This window comes from Haliotis rufescens, unplaced genomic scaffold, assembly GCF_023055435.1.
Source record: "Haliotis rufescens isolate VD_foot unplaced genomic scaffold, xgHalRufe1.0.p SCAF_4, whole genome shotgun sequence".
NCBI lineage: Eukaryota > Metazoa > Mollusca > Gastropoda > Lepetellida > Haliotidae > Haliotis > Haliotis rufescens.
In genome coordinates this window covers 10,589,225-10,614,000 of record NW_025964112.1, presented here as the reverse complement: position 1 = coordinate 10,614,000, position 24,776 = coordinate 10,589,225, and the positions used below count along the sequence as shown (strand labels likewise).

Genomic DNA, 24,776 nt, shown 5'->3' with positions numbered 1-24,776 from the left:
ATGATAACATCGTGTTTTCATGACAACACTTTCCAGCTACCTCGCAGTCTGGTGTGAAGATTCACAAGTAGTGTTAGAGACGTCATTGGTGAAACAAACTCAATACTGATTGTCTGACACTTCAACCATGAGCCCATCAACAGCTGTTATATATGTTTATACAAATTGATATTTGTAATGTTATCATCAACGTATATTGTAGATAAACAAACGTTGAATTTTATTTTGTATGAAACATTGAAAATCTAATATTTTTGTGTGTGTATGTCTTTGCTAACTGGCACCTGGGACAGAAAAGTGAAGAATAGAACAAAAGTAACAAAACAATTTCCTTAATCATTAACAAAATGTGTACTATACCGACTATATCAGTTGTGGGTTATTCTCTGTCGTTGACGTGTTATTTTATGAATCAGAAAGTGATGATACGATGTTTTTGCGAAAATGTGAGTATATCCATCCCCATTGGTGACTCCCGTCACAAGCACATGCAAAGGCAAGTCAATTGTTTACCTCAATTCACGGGAAATCAAAATAGGGAAATGCATCGGCAATATTTTTTTGTCACTGATAATGACAAATTAGGAAATGTCCTCCACATGTCCATTATAAACTATTTCGAAAGCTTTAGTAAGGCTTTGAATGTTGAAACTATGATCAAACATCTTTTGAGCAAGAACCGCATGACATCTTCTTCGAAAGAGCAAGTTCGAATGTACATGTACCTCAACAGTTAAGAAAAGTAGACACCGAAGGCTGGAGCTGCTTGAATATTGCTCGACATAAACGGACATTTGACTTTTTGAAAGTTTTAAGTCATTTCCTTATACAGTCTTGTTTAGAGTTTAATTTTGTCCCTCTGAATTCTTATGCACAGAATTATAACTTTAAGTATGACTCAAACGAGATGGTTTCATTGGTATTCTTTATTTCTAGTTCAGGTTGGTAAGTCAGTGGAAGGGAACTGGCTATTTGGTGGTTATTGAATCACATCAGACTATTGATATACCCGAAGCTTAGACTTTTAACTCGTGTGCATAAAGATGCAGATCAGCACGGGGGAAGCACAACTGGCGGCCATGGGGATGCCTCTCTGTTGCATAAATCTCATACCTCCAACTGTCAAATATATGCTTTAAATGAGTAGAGCTTCAGTTTTGACAAATTGTCATGAACCACGTTTAGTTTCAAATGCCCCGTGTTTCAAGGAACGGCGTATTCCCTGACGTGTATGGTGTGGGATAGTTGTGTACAAAGTCGAACGATCAAATGTTTTCGCATAATTGAACTTGGTTCTTTGGTAAGACTGCAAATGTTAAACAAATCCTTTGAGTTTTTGAGAATCCACATGGTCTTAATCCCACATGTCTCATATACTTTTTGTGAAAATAAAGAAAGTCCTTTGAATGTATTTAGGATTATGGCTAATCTTTGCGACAGGGATTTGGTGGTACATTATTTTGCTTCACCCAGCAAAATGTGTCTCTTTTATGGGACGTTTTAATCCAGTACAAAAGGGGAATGGTCACATCTTCAGGTTTTAGAGTTGAGTGAGTGAGTGAGTGAATTTAATTTTAAGCCAAGTCGGCAATATTTCAGCCATAGTGTGACTTGAACAATTTATACAATATTTATAAAAAAAACAGTCGACGAAGGACAGTATAATAAATAGCAATATGTCACAGTTTGACTTAAAACTAGTTGTAGAACATTAAAACACTGATTAATGGGTAACGATACGGTATAAAAATGGGGCTATAGGTCGCCAGCAACAAAGGAAAGGTCACCATACTAGGGACCAAGGGGACTTACGGTACTTCTGCTACCTGCACCTGAGTGAGTGAGTGAGTGAGTGAGTGAGTGAGTGAGTGAGTGAGTGAGTGAATGGCATTATTTCAGCCATAGTGTGACCTGAACAATTTATACAATATTTATATAAGAAATGGCCAAGAAGGACAGTATAATACATAGCAATATGTTACAGTTTGACTTAAAACTAGTTGTAGAACATTAAAACACCGATTAATTGGCAACGATGTGATATAAAAATGGGGCCAGCAACAAAGGTACTAGGGACCAAGGGGACTTACAGTACCTCTGCTACCAGCATGGTTCCCCAGCAGGATTTACACCTTTCCCTCAATTACTGGCAATTGTTTCAAGTTTAGCCAGACAATAAAAGTGAACACATATTCTGCATTTAAAATTGGGTAGATATATGTATATTCTTTGAATGAGGGGGTCTTACATGCCCTCTCAGGGGGACAACATTTTTATGGTATTGTAACCCCCGTCGAGGGCTTTTAGAGTCAAGGCAACATTGGATAGTACTGGTGCATGGTTTTGTCAGAGTGTTTCTTCACTTAACATACTGGTCTTACATGTGACATTATTTGATAGGTCACGTGTACCAGGTTCTTGGATCAAACAACTAATGTCGGCCTGCTTGTCTTATGATGGTTATGTTATCTAAGGATCTTGTCAATTGGAACAACTACATACTTTTCGTACAGGGCTGCCAGGCATTGGATTGCAGCTGGCTAGGACAGAATGGATTTACGCCAACTCTCAGACTGTTTCTTCTTTTTTAGTTTGCGCATTCTATCCATTTGATCAATCACAACATCACGCACTGACCCAACCCACTCTAAAATACATTCAACCGGTTCATCTTCTCATGGACACCTATGCTTGTGGATTCGAATTCGGTTCGCCCCGATTATGTTTCTATGTTTGTGAGCATCATTTCCGTATTCGTGGGCTTCACCAAAGTGGTAAACGTCTCAGGCCTGCATCACTTCGGGATTTCTTCCATTAAAGTAGACACGCCGGGATATAACTGGAATACTGAATAGAAAGCGGCATTAAACCCAACTCACTCACTCATTCTTCGTCTCTGTCAGCCCATCTTGTGGCATACGCTTCGACAGCATCCGTAATTTTAAAGTTGTGATCCCAGTTGATAGCAGGCTGTTTACGATATTTGGTGACATATTTGAATAACTGACAAAGGATGTTATAGTCAACGACATGTACTAATAGTGAACATGGTTATTGGTTTGTTAATGCATGTCCACATGCGTTTTCGCTGAGTGTAATATTCTTCAAGTAAATCAAATAGAAAAGGTGTGTGTGCTATACCAATTTGTCATCTAATTTGTGAAGTCATCAATTTTAAACGTTAACAACAATGAATAATCAGTCTCCAATATGTGATTCCATTGGGCGTAAAAGGGAAAATAGTGATGAAAATCATATGACAACATCACTGAATATCAGCACATTTCCATAAATGGGTAAACATGTACTGTTCTATCGCTCAGAAGCTATGCAAATGTTCCAGCAAGCAGGTCCTAGCCCTGATATGGATGCTATACTATTCAAAAGAAGAATACGGATATTTTTGGCAATAAAAGCAAAATTAGCGGACCAAGAGGTGCACAATGAAGAGGTTTATTGTGTTATGGTGTCAGCGACAGATCCTTCCCGGATCAAAATGATCACAACAAGGACATCCAAACCATTAGTCGGGAAACACGTACGATTCGGAAAAACGCACCGAGTGCATCAACAAAAGGGCCCATGGAGCTGCACGTACTGCACGTGCAGCAGCGCTATGAATGGTATTTAAGTGCAGGGTTTTTGATTTCCTTGCATCAGCGTCAATCGAACAGTGACAGTTCAACAACATGCCAAGATTAACGGAAGTGCAAAGAAACAACATCAGAGGCTGCTTGCAGGCAGGGATCAGCTGTAGCCAGGGTTTTCAATGTAGCGCCCAGCACCATCACAATTCTATGGGATCGGTTTCAGCAGCATGGGTCAACACGTGATCTGCCAAGGTCGGGACGAGAAAGAGTAACCACCCCCGCCAAAGATCGCTACATCCGACTGCGCAACCTACGTGAAAGGACGACCACGGCAACCTCAACCGCATCCCAAATACCCAGACTGCGCAGAATCTCCGACCAGACCGTACGAAACCGTTTAAGAGCAGCAGGTCTACAAGCAAGACGTCCTGTTCGAGTCGACAACATCGTCAACAACGACTGCATTGGTGTCGTCAACACAGGGTATGGCTTCAACTGCGACGGAGAGATGTCAGGTTCAGCGAAGAATCAAGATGTCTCCTCCATCGAGGGGATGAAAGAGCACGGGGCTACAGACGTCGGGGAGAACGTTACGCCGGAAACTGCGTACATGAAGTGGACAGGTTTGGTGGGGGTAGCGTTATGATGTGAGCAGCTATCTCTCATCATGGCAGGAAAGGTTTGGTCCATATCCAGGGCAATCTTACGGCTAAACGATACTTAAACGAAATTCTCCTACCACACGAGACCCGTGAAGATTCCGGGGTAGAATAGGTCTTCAGCAACCCATGCTTGCCGTAAAATGTGACTATGCTTGTCGTAAAAGGCGACTACGGCATCGGGTGGTCAGGCTCGCTGACTTGGTTGATGCATGTCATCGATCCCAATTGCGTAGATCGATGCTCATGATATTAGTCACTGGATTGTCTGGTCCAGACTCGACTATTTACAGACCGCCGTCATATAGCTGGAATATTGCTGAGTGCGACGTTAAACAACAAACCACTTCAGTACTTCCTACCACACGTCCTCACAGTCGCAGCCACCGGCAACGGTGTATTCCAGCAGGACAACGCTCGACCGCATACAGCAGGGATCACAAGAGCCTGTCTATACAATAACAACGTTGATGATCTCCCCTAGCCCTCCAGATCTCCGGATTTGAACCCGATAGAGGACCCGTGGGATGAATTGGATAGACTGCTACGCCGACGTCAACCAGAACCCCAGACGTTGGAGCAGTTGGGTTTTACTTTGCAGGCCGAGTTGGCTACCATTCCCCAGGATGTGATTCGAATACTCGTCTCTTCCATGAGCAGGAGATGTCGATTTTAACGGGGGACATACGCGTTATTGATGGTAGCTGACCTTCACCTTGGACTTTTTCTATGTGCCGATAACTGAGATGACTACTATCAAGAAGTACCTTGTACGGTTCGTATAAATGTATTTTCCTACCTAACACAAATCTGGCTTTGTGTTTCTTTCTTTTTTAAGAGTATATTAACTCAAACTTAAAACAACTGGAACAAGCGGAGATCAACTTGCAGGTCAGGCGTAGAGGCCTTACTCCATAAAGTCATAGTACTTTCTATGACCGTTGACAGACGGCCTCGCAAAATTTCAGCAGGGAAATGGAGGTTTTCTCAAGTAACCCTGAATATCCTTCATGTGGCCCTCTCGCAAAAGCACCCATGCCTAGCCCAAGTTCTGAGGTATATGGTATAGAAGTGTCAAGGCGGAGTTCTGTGAGAAAGCCAAACACTGTGGAGAATTGACCGTCGGGTCCTCCAGTGTGATGAGGGGAATGTCCACCAGTGACATGCTCTAACCCCTGGGCATATGGAGGGGAGGGGACCAGGCCAAACAAAATCCAGGGCCCCTCGGCCAATCCCATTTAACCTAGACCAGTGGAGTTGTACACAAGAAACCCCTTCCACCCGAGAGACCATTGCGTCCAGCTCTCAGTATTTGTCATTTGAAAAAGAGGACAGTCTCTTGTCTGAAAATGAGCTGTTGGAGGACAATAGACAACAGACATGGAAGGGATCGTCCTTGCACTTAATCCTCAAATCCGGATTGTATAATCAGGGATATCAGGGGCTCAGATACAAGTATTAACGGGGCTCTATGGATCATTGCTCCAACCGGGTGCACCGGGAAACACTCAACAAGTACTAGGAGACACTCAAGATGTGTCCGTTCGATCTGTGCAAACCGCAATTTCAAATTCTAAAGTGGAGTTTTACTCAACAGGATGCTACACAAGCACAACTAACACGCAACATGTTTCAGGTTCAGTTATCTAGTCAATATTCTTTCACTACTTGAAATCCAACTTATCAGATCATTATCCCCAAAATATAACCTTTGGTATTGTTTATCCTGTATAGCATAACAAAAGTTGATTTTAAAGCCAATGTTCCAGCTACCCTGATATGATGACAAACATGGAAATACTTGGAAAAAATGGAAATACAATGATGGCTCATCATTGTCTGTACATCGTTTTAGCCTAAAACAAGTTACTCATATCACATACACCTACATTAGTTATGCATTCTTCCCTGTGAAGATACGGGTTAGAATTGGTCTTCGTGTTTGTCGTAAGATGCGACTATAGGTATCGGGTGTTCAAACTCGCTGACTCGGTTGATGCTTGCCATTGTATCCGAATTGCGTAGATCATGGTGTCATGATAGCAGTTTCTAGCTCGCTCACTATCTGGTGTGAGATGTGTGTGTTGTAGAGGTGAGGCAATGAACCTGTGAACATAGCTGATGCAAACACGATACTGATTGTCTGACACCTGCACAATCAGCGCCAATCGATCGACAGTCGTTATGTCTGCGTTAAAACAAACAGATGTGATCAGCGGCCTGGGTATCTGTAACGTTATCAGCGCTTATTTTAGAAGAGTTGATATTTTTTGTGTATGAAACACTGAAACCGTAACTTTGCTAACTTACATGTAGAACAGAAACACGAAACATAGAAGCTATGAACTGATAATGAACATAGACATGGGTTCATGCATGTATTTCCACAAGTGTTTTCACTGAGTATGACATATTCTTCAAGTAAAACGAATAGAAATAGTTTGTGTGTAGTATGCAAATCTGTCTTCTCATCGGTTATGTCATCTATTCAAAACGTCAATGCCAGAGAACATTCAGTGTCAATTATGTGCCAAAACTGATCCCAAGGACTGATCCCAAGGAGCGGGTGTCCAAACTCGCTGACTCGGTTGATGCATGCCATTGTATCCACATTGCGTAGATCCATGATCATGATGTCAATCACTTCATTATTTAGTCAAGATTTTCTTGTTTACAGACCGTCGTAATACAGCTGGAATACTGTTGAGTGTGACGTTAAACAACGAACAAACAAACAAAACAAAACATTGCATACACAAACAAACTCATACAAGTGTGCTAATTATGCAGTATGCAGTATTAATTATTTTGGTTCAGACGTATTACATGATAAACATCGATATTCCATTAATGCTTTTGGACATGGGTGTATCATATGATCAAATATGTCACACCTTTGTAATATGTTTGCAAATGCAACATATCCTGACACGATAAATCTGACATTTGCTCTGATCTGACAAGCTCTCGCTGCAGGGTCTAGTCAGACAAATCAAGTACACTGGAATCCTTAAACGCCCGACTTGAGATAGTGGAACGTCAGCTTCTGGCTTTCAATGAAAGAACAACACGTAGCAAAAGCAAGTGTTCAAAATCTTGCAAATATATAACATAAAAAACGTTTCTGTAGGAGACCTGATAACTACATGTACCAGGATATGTATATTGTGCTTCAATGCGAAGTCCAAATAATAAGTCTGCCTTTCTTATCTCCGCTCCCTTCACCCTAACCCTCGAGTCAAGACCAGGCAAGCAGGCACACAGAGAAACAATTGAGTCGTGATGATCTGTTTCTTAGAGACAGATGTATATTTGACTTTACAAGAACAATTTATTTCAGATACTTATTGTAAATATACTTCAAACGATAATAATTATTTTCAAAATACGACAAAATGACAAATTATAACACAAAATCAAATTTGTGTTTAAATTGTATGAGGTCGTTTTACAAATAGATTCACATGATCCATTTCAGGAAATGTCTGCTCTTGAGGGCTTATTTGAAATAAAACATAACACATTTTACATGTTGTTATTGGTTTTTGCCATAAGGCGGAAAACGTTTTGAACTGAAGTTCGATTTACATTTATAATTTGTATGATTTGCCTTCGAATGTTTTATGCGGATGGACATAGAAAAGTGAAATGGTACAGGTCTTAAGGTTACAATATGTACATAATCTTTCAGATTTTGGAATTTTGTGGTAACTCTCAGTGTGCAGCTGCAGGACTATTGCTCTCTATAAAGGGAAAGTTGAAGCCATCTCTCTTGTAATACAGTTTTGTGGAGAATGTTTTGTAGCTCTGAATCTTTATGCATAAATCTAAACAGATGTGGCAGTCTCACTGTTCTCCTTTATTTATGGATTGAATTTTTATTTGTTGACTTTCATCAGCTGATAAATTCGAAGACGGTGAAGTACGCAAGCAAATTCCATGATGCGCATCAGAAAAACAAATCCAGATCCTGTTGATGGTGACCAGTTTAATAAAATAAACGTTCTGTAAACTTTGGGTGTGTTTGAGTCATAGTAAGGTTAGATGAGGTGCTGATGACGGCGATTGAATTGCCACTTGAGTTCGCGTGCTTGGATTTGCACGTCAGTGTGGAGCTTAGTGATTCCTTTTGATAAGTAGAGCATTCTGAGTAGAATCATTTCCTTTTGCCTGTACTTTTGTTATGTATTTGAAAACTAAGATAATGGCATTATTTTTTGTGAAATGTGCACAATCTTAAAGAATGTATCATTTGATAATGCTACTTCCGTTACTTTTACACATTGGGGAATTCGTCTCGATATGACAAAGATTTATAACTGAAACACGCGACATACTGACGTTCATGTGGAAATGAACCATATTTAGCTGGTAGTGCATCTAGGTGAGGTCAGCCGCTACTCTCAATGTTTCTAGTACAGGTGGTTAAATCAGTGGAAGGTAATTGGATATTTGATGGTTATTGAACTATATCCGATCATCGATATACCTGAAGCTTCAGTTAAACTTCTAGACCAAAAATCAGCAAGGGGGGGGGTGGAGGGGGGGGGGGGGGGGGGGGGTACAATTGGTGCCCATTTGATGCCTACTTCTTGCCGAATGTCTTACCCCAAATTTTACACACAAAACAACTTTTTGTAACAAAAGCTCCATGGATCAGAGAAGGAAGTTTTTCCTTAAGTTTGTCATATGGCATAGGGGTGTATAAGGTTGCAAAATCAAGTGTTTTAACGGAATTGAAGTTGGTTTCTTCTGAGATTGTAAATTTATCTAAATATGAAACAGGTGTCTCTTGGATACATAGAGGTATGTGCACTGATAGTCAAAGTAAATTTCCTTTTAAAAGTTTATCATTTATGAACGAATGTTATACAACCGTGAACGTTTACATATAGGGTTTTGTATGATGTGTTATACATAAGCATACTCTAATACTCTACAGCTGTCAATATTTTTCTCCCGTGAACTAACAAGTTGTTGTCATATTATATGTCACAAGCTTAGTGTGTGTGCATGTGAAGATCTGGGAAGTTTGATGGTATCAGTTACATGAATTCTACACCTCTCCGATAGACATCTCCAATGCCTTATGTTCCAGGAATCGATATATATCGTATTACTAACACTGATTCCACACCTCACCAATAAACATATATAATCCAACATGTTCAGGGAATCGATATATAACGTGAATGTGCATAGTTGAATGTTAAAAGTAACGAATTCCTAACAATTATTTGAGTAACTGATTCAATGTTATTTACTTCACAAGCAACAATTATATGTTTGCGTTTTGAAAGATATCAATATTGTAACAAATAGCGTGGACTAACATATCCCCAGATGACAGCTTACATGCATTGTGGATGAAGCAAAGTGTGCAGCTCTTGACCTTTTCAATGTAAGAATTAAAATTTGTTGGGGACATGTATTGCCATATACTGTATGTCATAAATAATATCTATTGAAAACATATTGGTATCCGAAATCCTCTAAACTTAAATTCTTCTTGCTGTTGCATTATGATTCTGAAGTCTAAATTGAAGTGTCCCGAAGAGTAGGGATATTTCTATTGAACTCGGAAAAGCTCGTAACTATATTTCATTGCGAAAGTACATATATACTAAATGCCTATTTCTTCACGTGAAACAGTAAGTGTATAAATGCTGAGTAACGCCAGCACTATTTCACTTATATAATGCTCATTGCAGACATTTACGCCCTTTTTCAAACCCTGGAGCCCAAGTTAGTTATAATGGTTATTTAAGAGGCATTAAAACATTTTAATGTGCTTGGGAACAAATGAAGTGTCATCGTTAAACTATCCTTTTGTGGTAAGTCGGCCTAAAGTCGGATGTATATTGTTGCAATACCACACATCAGATCGGAATCAATATCCTCGAAACTCATGGTACAATTCACAATTACCCTATGCTATCTTGAGAATAATACAACTGACAGTCCTTGTTGCAATTGCATGAGTTCAAACGGTGGACATGCTTATATTGATACAGGATTACTTTATCTTATGTACGATATACATTATGACTCATTTCATGTCAGTCATGTAATGAGTGAGTGAGTTAAAATTTAACGTCACATCCGCAATATTTCAGCCATATCGTGATGAGAACATTAATAATAGCTAAAATTAGACGAATAAAAACCTGTCATCGACGGACAGTATAATAACTAGACTATCACAGTTTAGGAGTAAACCTAGTTGTGAACAATTAAAAGAATAACCTATGATTCAACAATACATTATAAAAACAGGCTATACTTCGCCAGTAACCAAAGTTAGGCCAACATACTAGGGACCGTGGGGACTTACTGCCATTCACGTAAAGTAAATATTCTCAGAGGCACGCGTGTAAATGAGGTGTGTTCCGAGTTTTGCATAGTTAGTTGGACAAACGAAATATTTGTGTTTGTTACGTTTTTGTTTGATCATGTATTATCTAAACCAGACTTGTTTGCTCTTCTAAGCATCAGTGTACAAATCCAGGAGAAACAATGAATCAAACTAATAAATAGCATGATTCATTATTACTTGGTATCACAAAACTCTTTATCTGCCATCCGTTAGTAGCACACGTATTCATGACATAAGTGTCTAGCTCTCTCAATATCCGGTGTGGAATATGCGTGTTGTGGAGGTGTGGAAATGTACAAGTAGTGTTGTGCAGGCCTACATGAGATCTCAGCTGGTACAAACACGACACTGGTTTTTTTACACCTGTACAATCAGCGCCCATCGACAGCCGTTATGTTTGCGTTAAAACAAACTGATAAGATCAGCGTCCAGGAAAGGTGTAATGTTGTCATAAAAGTGTATTGTGGAAAAGCAAAAAATACATTTTATTTGAGAAATAAACAACTCGTGGTCGTTGTTTATTGTACAATAAAACACTACAGGGAGAATAAACCTTGAGGGGTGCAAAACACTGCAGGAAGAATAGACCTTGAATGGCGCAGTCCCTCATAATTTATTCCCCTCCAGTGTTTTGTTGTACTATAAGCAACGACCCCTAGTCGTTTATTATTTCTTATATTGAGATATCAACATTATTTACAGCCTCTTTAAGGATATGGATAAAATGTACAAGCTTTTAAAATATTTACCTAAAATTTAATAATTATGACTCCCTGAATAAAATCCGACCTCGGAAATGTCAGATAAGTCCATTTTACGAACATATGTGGTAAGATTGGTATTTCCTGCATATTCTCACAATCCTCATGTCGATTATCTGTATCTTTTCTCCTCATTCTGATTGTCATATCTCTCCCACTTTTGGATGCGATCGTTCGGCCACTGCGTTTATCTGCGTACCACAGCTACATTTGTGGGTAACAATTCACAAGATACTTCCCTCTCAAATATAACGTCGTCCAATATATGACGTCATCAAGTTGCGAGAGCATATTCGAATCTCCAGGAATGACGTCTTGCTAGTACAATGTTTTATTGTAAAATAAACCACTCCTCGTTTTTCATTGTTCTTTGCGATTTATCGTGACTTGAAAAGCTATAAAGATCAAAAAGAATAAGTGTCAGGGTGGTTCGGCCCATAACACTGTTCACAAGAAACACAGAATTCAGAGGTCTCTAGACCCGTGGAGATCCGGGGTAGAATAGGTCTTCAGCAACCCATGCTTGCCATAAAATACGACTATGCTTGTCGTAAAAGGCGACTAAGGGGATCGGGTGGTCAGGCTCGCTGACTTGGTTGTTGCAGGTCATCGATCTCAATTGCGTGGATCGATGCTCATGATTTCAATCACTGGATTGTCTGGTCCAGACTCGATTATTTACAGACCGCCGTCATATAGCTGGAATATTGCTGAGTGGCGTTAACAACCAACCAACCAACCAACCATCAGAGGTATCTATCTCCAGATTGGCCCATGAGCCAGCGCCTTCTGGCATAAGACTCAAGGCAAATTTGAGCATACAATTGTTTTTATCACAAATTCTAGTGTGAAATCACATATATTTATTAACAATATAGATTTCAAAAGTCATGTATTCCATGCTAGGGCATGACGTGACCAGCCGATTGATAGAATCGGGCCCATTTTACCACCCGTCCAGATGAAGTAAGGGTCGAAGTGGTGTGTTGGGCAAAAGGAACGCCTGTTTCTGGTTCAAGTACCCTCAACCACCAGAATCCCGTCCTCCACCGACACAGGGGCGCAACCCACGGCAAACAGGTTGCACAATTCGGTCGCCTTTTACGACCAGCAATGGGGTGCTGAGGACACATACCTATCTATCGCTGGTCCCCTCGGGGGCACGGGGGCAGGAGAGTTAAGGGGGCAAAGTTAGTCGCACTGCAACAGTTTGAGGATTAGTTTGTAGTATAACATGGCTATGGATAATATCCTGCCTCACAATGATTGAGTGAGTGAGTTGGGTTTAACGCCGCTTTTAACAGTATTCCATTTATATCACGGTACAATGATTGATGTTCCTCCATCAGCCTTATCGCCAGGAGGAGAAACAGAAATGATACGCATTGAGTTAAAATTGTCTGTCTGCTTTAAAAAGGTTTCTTGTAGACAAAATGCTGACGGTTTAAAATCCTCGACTAATAACTGCAATTCATTAATATCAGTCCTCAGTCCTCTGACGAATATGCGACAAAACTATCTCTTTGAGGATTAACTGGGGATCTACCGCTCACCTTCCTTGAGCGTCACGAGCTATGTGTCCTATAATGGCTGTTATCGGACACATCCATGCCTTATAAGGATCCAAACTTATTGAACAGTTGGATCTGGTCGTCCCCTTTAGAGGGTCTACCGCTTTGATATTTTACAAACAAAACGTGAGTACTCTCCTATCAAAACAACAGACTTTGATGACTGGCCTTCTAAACTCAATTCAATTTCAATTCAATTATGTTCTTCTCATGGAACCACCCACGGTTGTACAAGACGTGTTTTACGAACAAATATATGTTCAACAACAGTGATCATTCAGTCGGGAAGAGTACATTTAAGTATTATTTCTAAAGTATTTGTTGACATTGGAAAAAAGCTTCGACAAAATCCTCATTTCTGCTATTATCGTTGTGCTCAGTAAATGTTTGAGTTTATAAAGATTAGGCAATAAATAACACTTTTCGCGTATATATCTACTACTGTTGTATCGAAGGCTTGACATTCAAATAAATAGTTGAACTATTGATAGTGTAAATAGTGGAACCATGATTGTGTAAATTGATCTTTTGACGTTAACTCTTACCTTACAGACTTGCTGTTGACTTTTTGTCAACAAACTCAGAACCAGACTTAGAACTAGATCTAGGAGGGGATAAACTATCCTTTCCTGATTTGTAACCCTGTGAATTCCTGCTGAAAACCCGGACTACAAATATGCCAAAACAGATTCCAAGGACCGTAAAGGGCAAAATAGTAATGGAAGTTATATGAATGGATCACTGAAAATCAGTAATGAAACCAGGTGACGGCTGTCCTGCTCTCCAAGAGCTCTCCCATTCTCCAAGAATATCGTTTTTAAAAAAAGGTTCCTTAGTGTGACATCACCCTCGAAGTGATGTACTGTTCCGGAAATTATATTTAAAAAAAGACATTGTGCATTGTTCATCATTCATCATAGTTATTGTGGGTTTTTTCATTAATCAATACATTTGAAACTGCTGTGGAACAGTTCTGAAAAAAGGGGATTCGAACAACATGGTCTGCAGAACATTTATAAAATTACATATACTGATCGGGAGGAAAAGGAATTCTGACAATATTGACTATTGCATCTTATAACTGCACTAGCAAGCCAAGAAATAATATTAATGAGTGGGTGTGTTTGGCTTGTCGCTACTTGGATAGTATTTCAGTAATCACGCTGCATGTCAGCTTGGTGTGGGAGAAAAGAACGACGTAGAAATTTATACACATTGTGCCATAGCGTACTAGTACTATCGCCCCTTGCCATGTACAATCGTCACTTTGCCAACAGATGTCAATGGTGTACACAACGTCGAAATAGGGGTAATCGTGGCTGGTCACGTGTCATGTTTTCACATCAGTCCCGATTCACTTTGCACTTTCTTGACAGGCGTGGTCGTGTCTGGTGGCGACGTCGAAAAGAACGTCAAGCCAATGTCAACCCGAGACTTTATGTCAGATTTGGCGGGTTGGCATCACTATAACTGAGCAAACCCCACTCTTTTTTGTGCAAGGAAGGGTCACTGGAACGTACTATAGGGACAAGACACTGTCATCCTTCGTTTGGCTCGTTTTGGAGGCGTGTGGGTCGACGTTTTGTCTTTCAGGATGACAACGTCCGAGCTCACCGTTCACGAATCGTCAATGCTCACCTCCAAGAGAACAACATCAATAGAACTTCATGGCCAACAATGAGCCCAGACCTTTCCCCCTTTGTCCACATCTGGGACATGATAGGGAGACATGTGTGTCAAAGTCATAGCCCACCAAATACGTTTTCTGAAGTTGGCCAGGCGCTGTAACAGGAGTTGAACATACTCCTTCAAATCGCCATTGGGAGACTCATTCGTCGAGTGAATGAATGTTTTACAAATCGTGGCAGTATTACGCCCTACTTTTCAAAAACTTTGAAATTTCCCATCTTAACCCTATCGTCCATCAAGATCATTTGCGGTCACATCTCCTGTCATAATTCACTACCGTTTGCATTGTGTTCCATATTCCTTAATAATTATCATACAACTATTACTATAGGAACTAATATCGCTTACAATTTTGGAAATGTTAAGTTATTTCCGAGTATCCCTTTACTTTTTAAGAGTCTATTTAGGTATCCACTTCTGGATCTTCGCTGTACCATAAAGGAACAGATGTAGATTGCAGACATGGGTAGTGCTAAACCAAGATTAACATTGAGTTTCAGGATTTAGTGAAACGTTATATACTGCCATAAAATTGTTCAGAAAATGGAATTTGCTAGAAGCCAATTGTTAATATGTGTCCGTTAACTTAGTTAAGTTGGCAAGTTTGGTTTAAATATTGCACCATACTGATTACTCCCAACAAAGTACCAATTCATCCTTTTCTAGCAATCTAAATTCTAGGAAGTTATTAAAATATTCTTTTCAATAATTAATGCAATTTAGATAGGCAACAAACTATTTGATATTCTGAGGGGGTGGGAGTTTATGGTCTGGAAACTAAATGATGGATGTTTAAAAGATAATTTCGGAGCAAATAATCACATATTGAAGCAGGGACCGAAAAACATATTGCAGATAAAACGAAAATCTCAGGCACGGTCTAAATAGACGAAATTTTCAATCAAAATATTAGATGTATTTTTATACATTGTTTTTGAAGTAAGGAGTATGAACAATTCTATTATTTCTTTAATATGCACTCCAGCCGAGCTTGTGAAGGGGTGTGTAAAATCAGCAGCGGACTCGAGAACGTTACGTAACTACTTCTTTAATGAGCTACTTTACGTGGACCACGACAACATGTTATTCAAGCTGGTTTGTATTCAGATCGACGTGAATCTGACGTACACAATTTTACGAACCAATGGATCCGGAATGCGGTCATGACCATTACTCGGAAGTGGACGGCAGCGGCCCCATCCTAATTTTGAATAGTATATATGTCAAAGATCATATGCGACTTGTCACCTATTTTCATGTTTTGGTTGATCTAAGTGTATATGTAATATTAGCTGTAAAACCATTATAATAATACCTTACCCAATTGATGACTACTGCTACAAGAACCTGCACCGTCACATTAAAAGAATAAAGAATTAGAATTCCATAAGTTAACCATGTCAACCTTCGCCAAATGCCCAACAAAAATGCTTAACTGGAAGGATATGTTTACATTATAATGTAGGATAAATTAGATGTATGCAATTCCGTGAAGATTTCGCGTTAGAATTGTTCTTCAGCAACCCATTCTTTCGTAAGAGGCGACGAACGGGATCGGGTGGTCAGGCTCGCACACTTGAATGATGCATGATACATTGTCTGGTCCAAATTCGATTATATAGCCTGAATATTACTGGATTTCAAGTTATATTTTAACAGTATTGCAATTATATTGTATTGCTCATCAGCAATTGGTCCTCTGTCAAGAAGGAAAGACTCTGGAGAGGGAACAGTGCAAGCGACTTGAAGAAAGAAACAATTACATGTGGTATGACAAAATACTATATGTATTATGAATCTACAGATTATGGTACTAAATGTACGTGTAAAACCCATTTCTCTCGTCTTTGTTGTAGATGTTCTGTGTTGTCCACTACTTCATATCCCATCCTATCTTATCATTATCCAACGAAAAATGAGTAAAATGCTACTGTCAATTTGTTCCAGGTACCTTTGTATATGATGGCAAACATGAAAATCCGTGATGCTTCAATAATGGCGCATCATTGTCTGTTTGTCTTTTTAGCCTTAATGAGAAGATACCAAATCCTTCAATTTAATCATATTATTTCATTAACCTACTTGGTCTACTCATGCATACAAACTCATACAAGTCCGGTTTGCATTAATTTTGGGTGTGTGCCATCTGGAGTTTAGAACATACGCATGATCAGCTCTTTAGGCGCATTAAATATCAGATCAGTTGTTGTGGACATATGGGAGTTTCATATATATCACACCTTTGCAACATGTTGGCAAATACAACGTACCCGGACACTATAAATGAACGCTGGATGCCAGCTGTCTGTACACAACTGACATCATGGAGAAAGTCATCATTTGCAGCATTGTCGCTCTGATATCACTAGTTCTCGCTGCGGGATCTGGGTTAGACAAATCAAGTACACTGGAATCCGTGATTGCCCGACTGGCTTTCAATGACAGAACAACTCGTAGCAATAGTAAGTGTTCACAATCTAGCAAGTCTCTGACATAAAATACACGTTTCTTATGGTATATGTGTATTGTACATCAATACGAAGACCTAATAATTAGATAGACCGATTATAAAACTCATTGAAGTTCAATGATTCATTTAGTTTATTACATTAACATTAAGCAGGACAGCAGAAAGCACTAGTCTGATTGTATCCACACAAGAGACATCGCGAAAGCCTATGTGTTTCTTACCTTCGCTCTCTTCACCCCAGCCCTAGAGTCCAGCCCAGACAAGCAGAGAGATGGGGAAAACATCAACGCCAGACTCGAGGATGTGGAACGTCAGCTTTTGGCATTTAAATCAACACTATTGGAAAGGAGAACCCCGTGCACATCCAGTAAGTCTTGCTAATCCGTTTCCTACCATCCACAGTCGACGTGGAAGAACTTGGTACTTCCTGCAGTAGATACTCACCAACAATCGTCTGTCCACGTGGAAGAACTAGGTAAATCATGCATTAGATATTTACACACCATTGCCTATCCACGTGGGAGAACTTGGTACGTCCTGCAGTAGGTATTCACCAACAATCGCCTGTCCGCGTGGGAGAACTTGGTACGTCCTGTCGTAGGTATTCATCGATCATCGCCTGTCCACGTGGAACAACTAGGTACTCATGCAGTACGTATTCATCAACCATCCACGTGGAAGAAGTAGGCACGTCCTGCAGTAGGTAAACAGTAAAACAGTAAGTATTCACACACCATCGCCTGTCCACGTTGAAGAACTAGGCACGTCAAACAGTATGTATTCACGAAACCTTCGCCTGTCTAAGGGGAAGAATTAGGCACATCATGCAGTAGGTTTTCACAAATTATCGCCTGTACACGTGGAAGAACTTGGCACGTCATGCAGTAGGTATTCACCAACAATCGCCTGTCCACGTGGAAAAACTAGGTACTCATATAGTAGGTATTCACCAACCATCGCCTGTCCACGTGGAAGAACTAGGCACGTCATGCGGTAAGTATTCACCAACCATCACCTGTCTAAGTGGAAGAATAAGGCACATCATGCAGTAGGTATTCAGACACCATCGCCTGTCTAAGTGGAAGAATAAGGCACATCATGCAATAGGTATTCACAAATTATCGCCTGTACGTGTTGAAGAACTTGGTACGTCCTGCAGTAGGTATTCACCAACCATCGCCTGTCCACGTGGAAGAACTAGGCACGTCATGCGGTAAGTATTCACCAACCATCGCCTGTCCACGTGGAAGAACGTGGCACGTCCTGCCGTAGGTATTCACACACCATCGTTTGTGTACGTGGAAGAACTTGACACGTCCTCCCGTAAGTATTCACACAACGTAGCCTGTCTACGTGGACGAACTAGGCACGTCAAACAGTAAGTATTCACGCACCATCGCCTGTCTACGTGGACGAACCAGGCACGTCATGCAGTAGGTATTCACCAACAAACGCCTGTTCACATGGAAGAACTTGGCACGTCAAACAGTAAGAATTCACACACCATTGCCTGTCTAAGTGGAAAAACTAGGCACGTCAAACAGTAAGAATTCACGAAACCTTCGCCTGTCTAAGAGGAGGAAGAAGGCACATCATGCAGTAGGTATTCATAAATTATCGCCTGTCCACGAGGAAGAACTTGGCACGTCAAACAGTAAGAAATCACACACCATCGCCTTTCCACGTGGAAGAACTAGACACAGCATGCAGTAATTATTCACAAGTACCTCGGAGTGATTATTACCACTGATATATCTTGGAATTGAACTCATTTACATGTATCACAACAAGTCATAAAAGCAACATTGTGCCTTAAAGATTTATCCGTAAATATAGAATAGATATTGAAATGTTACTCTTCTGCTTACACCCCTTGACAATGCTGGTCGGAGAGTCTGGGCTGGTGATATACGTAAATGAATATTTTCTTTAGGATTTGGATAAACTTTGCTTGTTTGTCCAATGTATAACAGTTTTCAGAAAGAAATATCTACAGCCATCCAATATGTTATTTATATATCAATACTATATTAAACATGTGAAACAAACAAAAGGAAGACTGGAAAGTAGGAGCTCAACGTTGTTTAATGTATTTTCTGAGGATGAATTTGTTTCCTATTTACGAATGCTGTTGTAGGGAAGTCTGTTGTATCACTTGAAGCCAATTGAATTTGCAAATGTATCTATAAATTAAAACATTTTGTGATGTTACCAGTCGGGACAGGTTAGTGCCGAGAGGCCTACATTTTGAATAAATTATTTTGATTATGTAGTTGTCACGTCATACAGTAAGCATTTACAACTGTTAGCCAGTCTACGTAGAAAACCTGACCGCATAACCGAAAAAAGTATTTATTCAAAGGCACTTCTTTCGCAAACACGACTCACCTTATTGACGTTGCAATAGTACATGTTGAGGTTCCAACATTATTCACAGCGAGTTTGGCAACATATTTCAGGTAGAGTACTTGGCGAACAAATACTTAGAGAATGTATTGTAGTAACATCGACAAAGCTTGACGTTTTACTATCGCAACTTGATGGTTGCGTACTGTGACGTCATGTCTACTGTTTCGATTTCCCATCAGGAGAGCTTTATGACGCCAAAGTAGAGTAGGAAGGGATCACAGAAATAAGTAAAGTATAGATCGCTAGTCGAAGTGATATACAGAAATATAAAGACACAGAAATATTCTCTTCGAAAAAGGAAACGCAAAACGGATATTTTAGCCATAAAGCAAAATAAGCGGACCAAGAGGTGCAAAATGAAGAGGTGTAATGTGTTATAGTGTCAGTGACAAATTTCCCGGATCAAAATTATCACAAGAAGGACATGCAAACCATTAGTCGGGAATCACGCACGATTCGGAAAAAACGCACCCAGTGCATAAACAAAAAGGTAATGGAGCTGCAGGCACTGCACGTGCAGCAGCACTATGAACGCTATTAAAGTGCAGGGTTTTTTGATCGCCTGGCATCTGCGTCAATCGAACAGTGACAGTTCAACAACATGCCAAGATTAACAGAAGTGCAAAGAAACAACGTCACAGGCCGCTTGCAGACAGGGGAATCCCGATCAGCTGTAGCCAGGGTTTTCAATGTAGCGCCCAGCACCATCACAAGGCTTTTGGATTGGTTTCAACACCATGATCGGCCTAGGTCGGGACGACCAAGAGTAACCACCCCCGCCCAAGATCGCTACAGCCGACTGCGCCACATACGTGAAAGGACGTTCACAACTACCTCAACCGCATCCCAAATACCCAGACTGCGCAGAATCTCCGAACAGACCGTACGAAACCGTTTAAGAGCAGCAGGTCTACAAGCAAGACGTCCTTTTAGTCGACAACAACGACTGCATTGGTGTCGTCAACACAGGGTATGGCTTTACCTACGACGGAGAGATGTCTGTTTCAGCGGAGAATCAATATTTCACCTCCGTGGAGGTAATGGAAGAGCACGGGGCTACAGACGTCGGGGAGAACGTTACGCCGGAAACTGCGTACATGAATTGGACAGGTTTGTTGGGGGTAGCGTTATGATGTGGGCGGCTATCTCTCATCATGGCAGGACAGGTTTGATCCATATCCAGAGCAATCTTACGGCTAAACGATACATCGTCGCAGTCCAGTTTGTTCTAAAAGATTCATGTAACTTACGGGTCTCCACGCTGTTTCAATATGTTTTAACAGCTCGAAATCGTAATTATCGACGGAGTTCGTCAAATGTGCGTGGTAACAACTTCTCACCAGGCGGCGCTACTCCTAATATATTTATATACTGGTATTCACATTATCAAAATTTGTCTGTAATACCTAAAGCACCATTCAGCCTATTTTGTAAAAGGGTATTGATTCTACAATCATAAATTTACCTCCGATAGCCATAGCTGGACATTTATCAATTGTGAGATGGATATCTTGTTTAACGTCCAGTTGCATATGCTTAAAGTATTATGTCGTACATACACATGTAGCTATAACATCGCTTCAATGAGGGAGTGATCAAGTCTCCCGCAAGACGGAGTGTTACACATAGTCGTCATAACGAAACAGTAAAAACATCCATAATGATTTTTATCACAAAACGATAATATTCCATGGAGTGTTATATATGCATTCTGTGCGATAAGTATAATATAAGATATGGGCAACTGATAAGCATATATAGAGAGGTTATCACGCAAGTGTGTTTGGAGATGGTAAATATCCTGTATTTCAAATAAACATTGTATTAGCGAGCTTTGGCGAGCTAAATACATAGTGTTTATTCCTACACACGCTATTGATTTTTAAATTGACATTTTGCCATGTTCATGTTTTTTTATGAAATCACGCATTTTCTTAAGTCAGTATGGCAAATTAAACCCTTTGAACACATACAAGAGTCTTTTATCTGTTGCAAACCGAAATTGATTCAGATTTGGTAAAAAAAACATAACTTTGCATTAAAGCTTATTCAATGTCACAGTAACTTTTGTTGTTCAGTATATAATGTCATTCTTCAATTCTGTGCTCAAAAATTTCCTTCAATCTCTCACACACATTTCCTAAACATTGCTGTTTAAAGTTTTCCTGGAATGTACGCATTAATATATATTACGTCAGAAGGTTAGTGTGTCAGTCGGACAGTGACAGTAGCCAATATAGTTCCAGCTGAACCTGTTTCTTATACAGTGGCGTAGCATATATATATATATATATATATATATATATATATATATATGCAAAACAACAATTGCTTACACAACTTGTTTCTCCTTGCCTTTCGCGGCAATCCATCGGTCTGCCCGCAAGAGTAACTGCCCTTTATCAAGAGGAAGCTACTCTAACCCTAGTTTATGAGACGTCACGGCCAGTCGGACGTTTTTTGACAGTCGGCCTGTCCTGTCATAACGTTACGAAGTTCTGTCAGATGTCCAGACACAACAAGGTAACAATTCGGGCATATTTCTCCCAAATCCGACTGTTTTAATTTGTGGAAAAGGTTCCAAGCAACAGAGGTCTGCACAAGCACTGATATGGCAACTGCTCCAGATATCTCCAAAGTTTCCCAAACTTTTGGTTTGTTGTTTTACGCCGCACTCAGCAATATTCAAGCTGAATGACGGCGGTCTGTATGTAATTGAGCCTGGACCAGACAATCCAATGATAGATATCATAAGCCTCGATCCACGCATTTGGGATCGATGACATACATCAACCAAGTCTTCGAGCCTGACCACCCGATCTCGTTAGTCGCCTCTTACGGCAAGCATAGTCGCCTTTTATGGCAAGCGTGGGTTGCTGAAGACCTATTCTACCTTCTCAGTTAGATATTAGACTATTCTTTTGATAATGATAGCAATTATCCCAGTAGTTTCTCCAGATTCCCGATGGTTAACTCTGACTCGATCGCTGAATAATGTTTGTTTATAAACACTGAAAGTTGTCCCTACTTTATCTTTGGTATTTGCATCTCTATCCGCATATGACCCCAACGGATATCGTCTGTATCCGTTGGCTTTGTCCTGCCAAGAAACCAACCCATTGTATAATAAAATTAAATATCTGGCTTCTGTGAAATATGTTTTTGCATATTGACTGTTTTATGTAGGTTTACATCTAATACTTATACTGACGGATGTAATTTTATGACAACTTATGAATTATGAATGCATTACATTTCAAAGGTTATTCGTATGAAATGCCAGTGCCTAATTTTTGAAGGCTATTGTGTTATTGAAATCAATATGTCGTGAGTTTGAATATTTTGATTTCAGAAAGATCGCATGAATTCGTTTCTTTCCAAGTGAAATTAAATCAACATAAGGTTGTCCAGAAGCAAGAGGTTCTCAAATTTGACACAGTCACAGACAACAAGGGAGGAGGGTACCATGCTACTTCCGGTATATTTGAAGCTCCCGTGTCCGGCACCTACCTCTTCTGGGCCAACATCCTGGGATATAACAATGGGTACCTAAATATTGCATTGATCAAAGAAGGTGTTACACTTGCGATTGGGTATGGTTTGTATGAAGATAAATACAGCGTTGCACCTCTTACCTTCATGACGGACATGAACGAGGGGGAGAAAGTCTGGTTTACAAAACAGCAAGGAACATTGAACATTTATGGCAACTTCTTCTCCTACTATGGAGGAGTCCTCCTTCACGCAGCCTAAAGTTAAACAACAAATGCCAGTAATAGGTTTCATGTCTTTGATGTTGATTTGACATTTCAAGCTCGAATCACCTGAGACAAAAGAAGATATGATTTGGAGGTCTGTTTGAAATGTTCAATAAAAATTTCGTCTCTTCCCTTCAATCATTTCTTGTTTCTTGAAAGTCTTAGTGAGAAGCTCGTACATGTAACACATCGACCACCTCTTTCTGATGTGTCAACAAACCATACAACAAACGTTAATGATCCCGTGAAGATCCGGAAGATTCGAATTGGTCTTCGGCAACCCATGCATTTCGAAGGGGCGACTTACGGGACTTGGTTGATGCATGTCATCGTATCCCAGTTGCGTAGATCGCTGCTCATGTCATCTGGTCCATACTCGATTATTTACAGACCGCTGTCATAAAGCTGGAATATTGCGGAGTGTCGCATTAAACAAGAAAACAAACAAACAATGACCTTAAGTTATCTATAATTTATTTTTTCCTTTACGCCAAATGGAATCTGTTTCGGCGGATAATCAAGACTGGTTGTTCCCTTGCATTGGTATTTTATTGATACATGTACACTGATATGTTTTACAGCCCGATCATTTGATACAAACTGATACATTTAAAGTCTATTCTATGTTGTTTTGTCACTGATACTGAAGTAATAAATGTCTCAAATAGTCGGTACAAGATGGAAAAAAGGCGTAAAACCACACACTCATTCCTTTTGGAGTATATGCCTTAACAACGGACCAGGGAGTTGCACAAGAAACACGTCCTATAAATAGTGTTACATATAAGTGTGAATCTTCATTTTTAATACGTTGTTAAGCAACCATCTGAACACATTGAACAAGTGATACACTAATACTATTGGTATCTTTGGTTGCCGTAAACTTTGTCTTTATAGGTTAGCAGAAAAATATTGGACGAATTTATTAACCCGAAAAGTTCACACTGTCTGGTATATCTATCGCACATTTGTCAAAATGAAAACTTTACACTTATGACCGTTGCCGTTATGAACAAAAGGGAGACTTCTCCTTAACCCTTAGAGACCAAACGTTGTTGAAATGTTTAACTATCATTTTTATTAATGCAGTCACGAACGTGATGTATTTTAAGTTAATGACCTTGCACAACACAATTAATGATATAAAAACACATAACAGTGTCCAGAATTTTCATGTGAAATATATGAGGTGGGTGTTGGATTATTCAAGATGGTTGTTCCTGACGGTAAACTGTCTCATGTAAGGTCAGTAACAACCGTCTTGGGTGTTTAGTGGCGGTATATGGGCTCATAGGAGTTCTACTCTCTACTTGGTCAATGTTACTTTGAGGCATAATATTGATCATTATTTAATGACACGCGTTCAGAAGTAAGACTCAGTGTAATGCATCCATGTGACCAGTTCACGTACTTGCTTTGAGTTGGACTTTCTTTATAACAGTTGTTGTTACGTCTCGTCTCGATGCACATTCTAACACGATTATGAAGCAGCT

General features: G+C 39.9%; 1 protein-coding gene across 2 annotated transcripts in view; it reads left to right on the top strand.

Annotated features, from left to right (window-relative positions):
* Positions 1 to 23,421, top strand: part of LOC124135795 (C1q-related factor-like) — a 44,730-nt gene extending 21,309 nt beyond the window's left edge. Inside the window, exons 1-3 of one of the 2 annotated variants that reach the window (XM_048382317.1) lie at positions 16,864 to 17,108; positions 17,358 to 17,483; positions 22,878 to 23,421. In XM_048382317.1, the coding sequence (XP_048238274.1) occupies positions 16,970 to 17,108; positions 17,358 to 17,483; positions 22,878 to 23,278 (666 nt within the window). In that variant the 5' untranslated portion in view covers positions 16,864 to 16,969 and the 3' untranslated portion in view covers positions 23,279 to 23,421. Of the gene's footprint in view, positions 1 to 16,863; positions 17,109 to 17,357; positions 17,484 to 22,877 lie in introns of those variants that run through there. The other variant, XM_048382318.1, reaches the window with a different exon arrangement.
* The last annotated feature ends 1,355 nt before the right edge of the window (positions 23,422 to 24,776 follow it).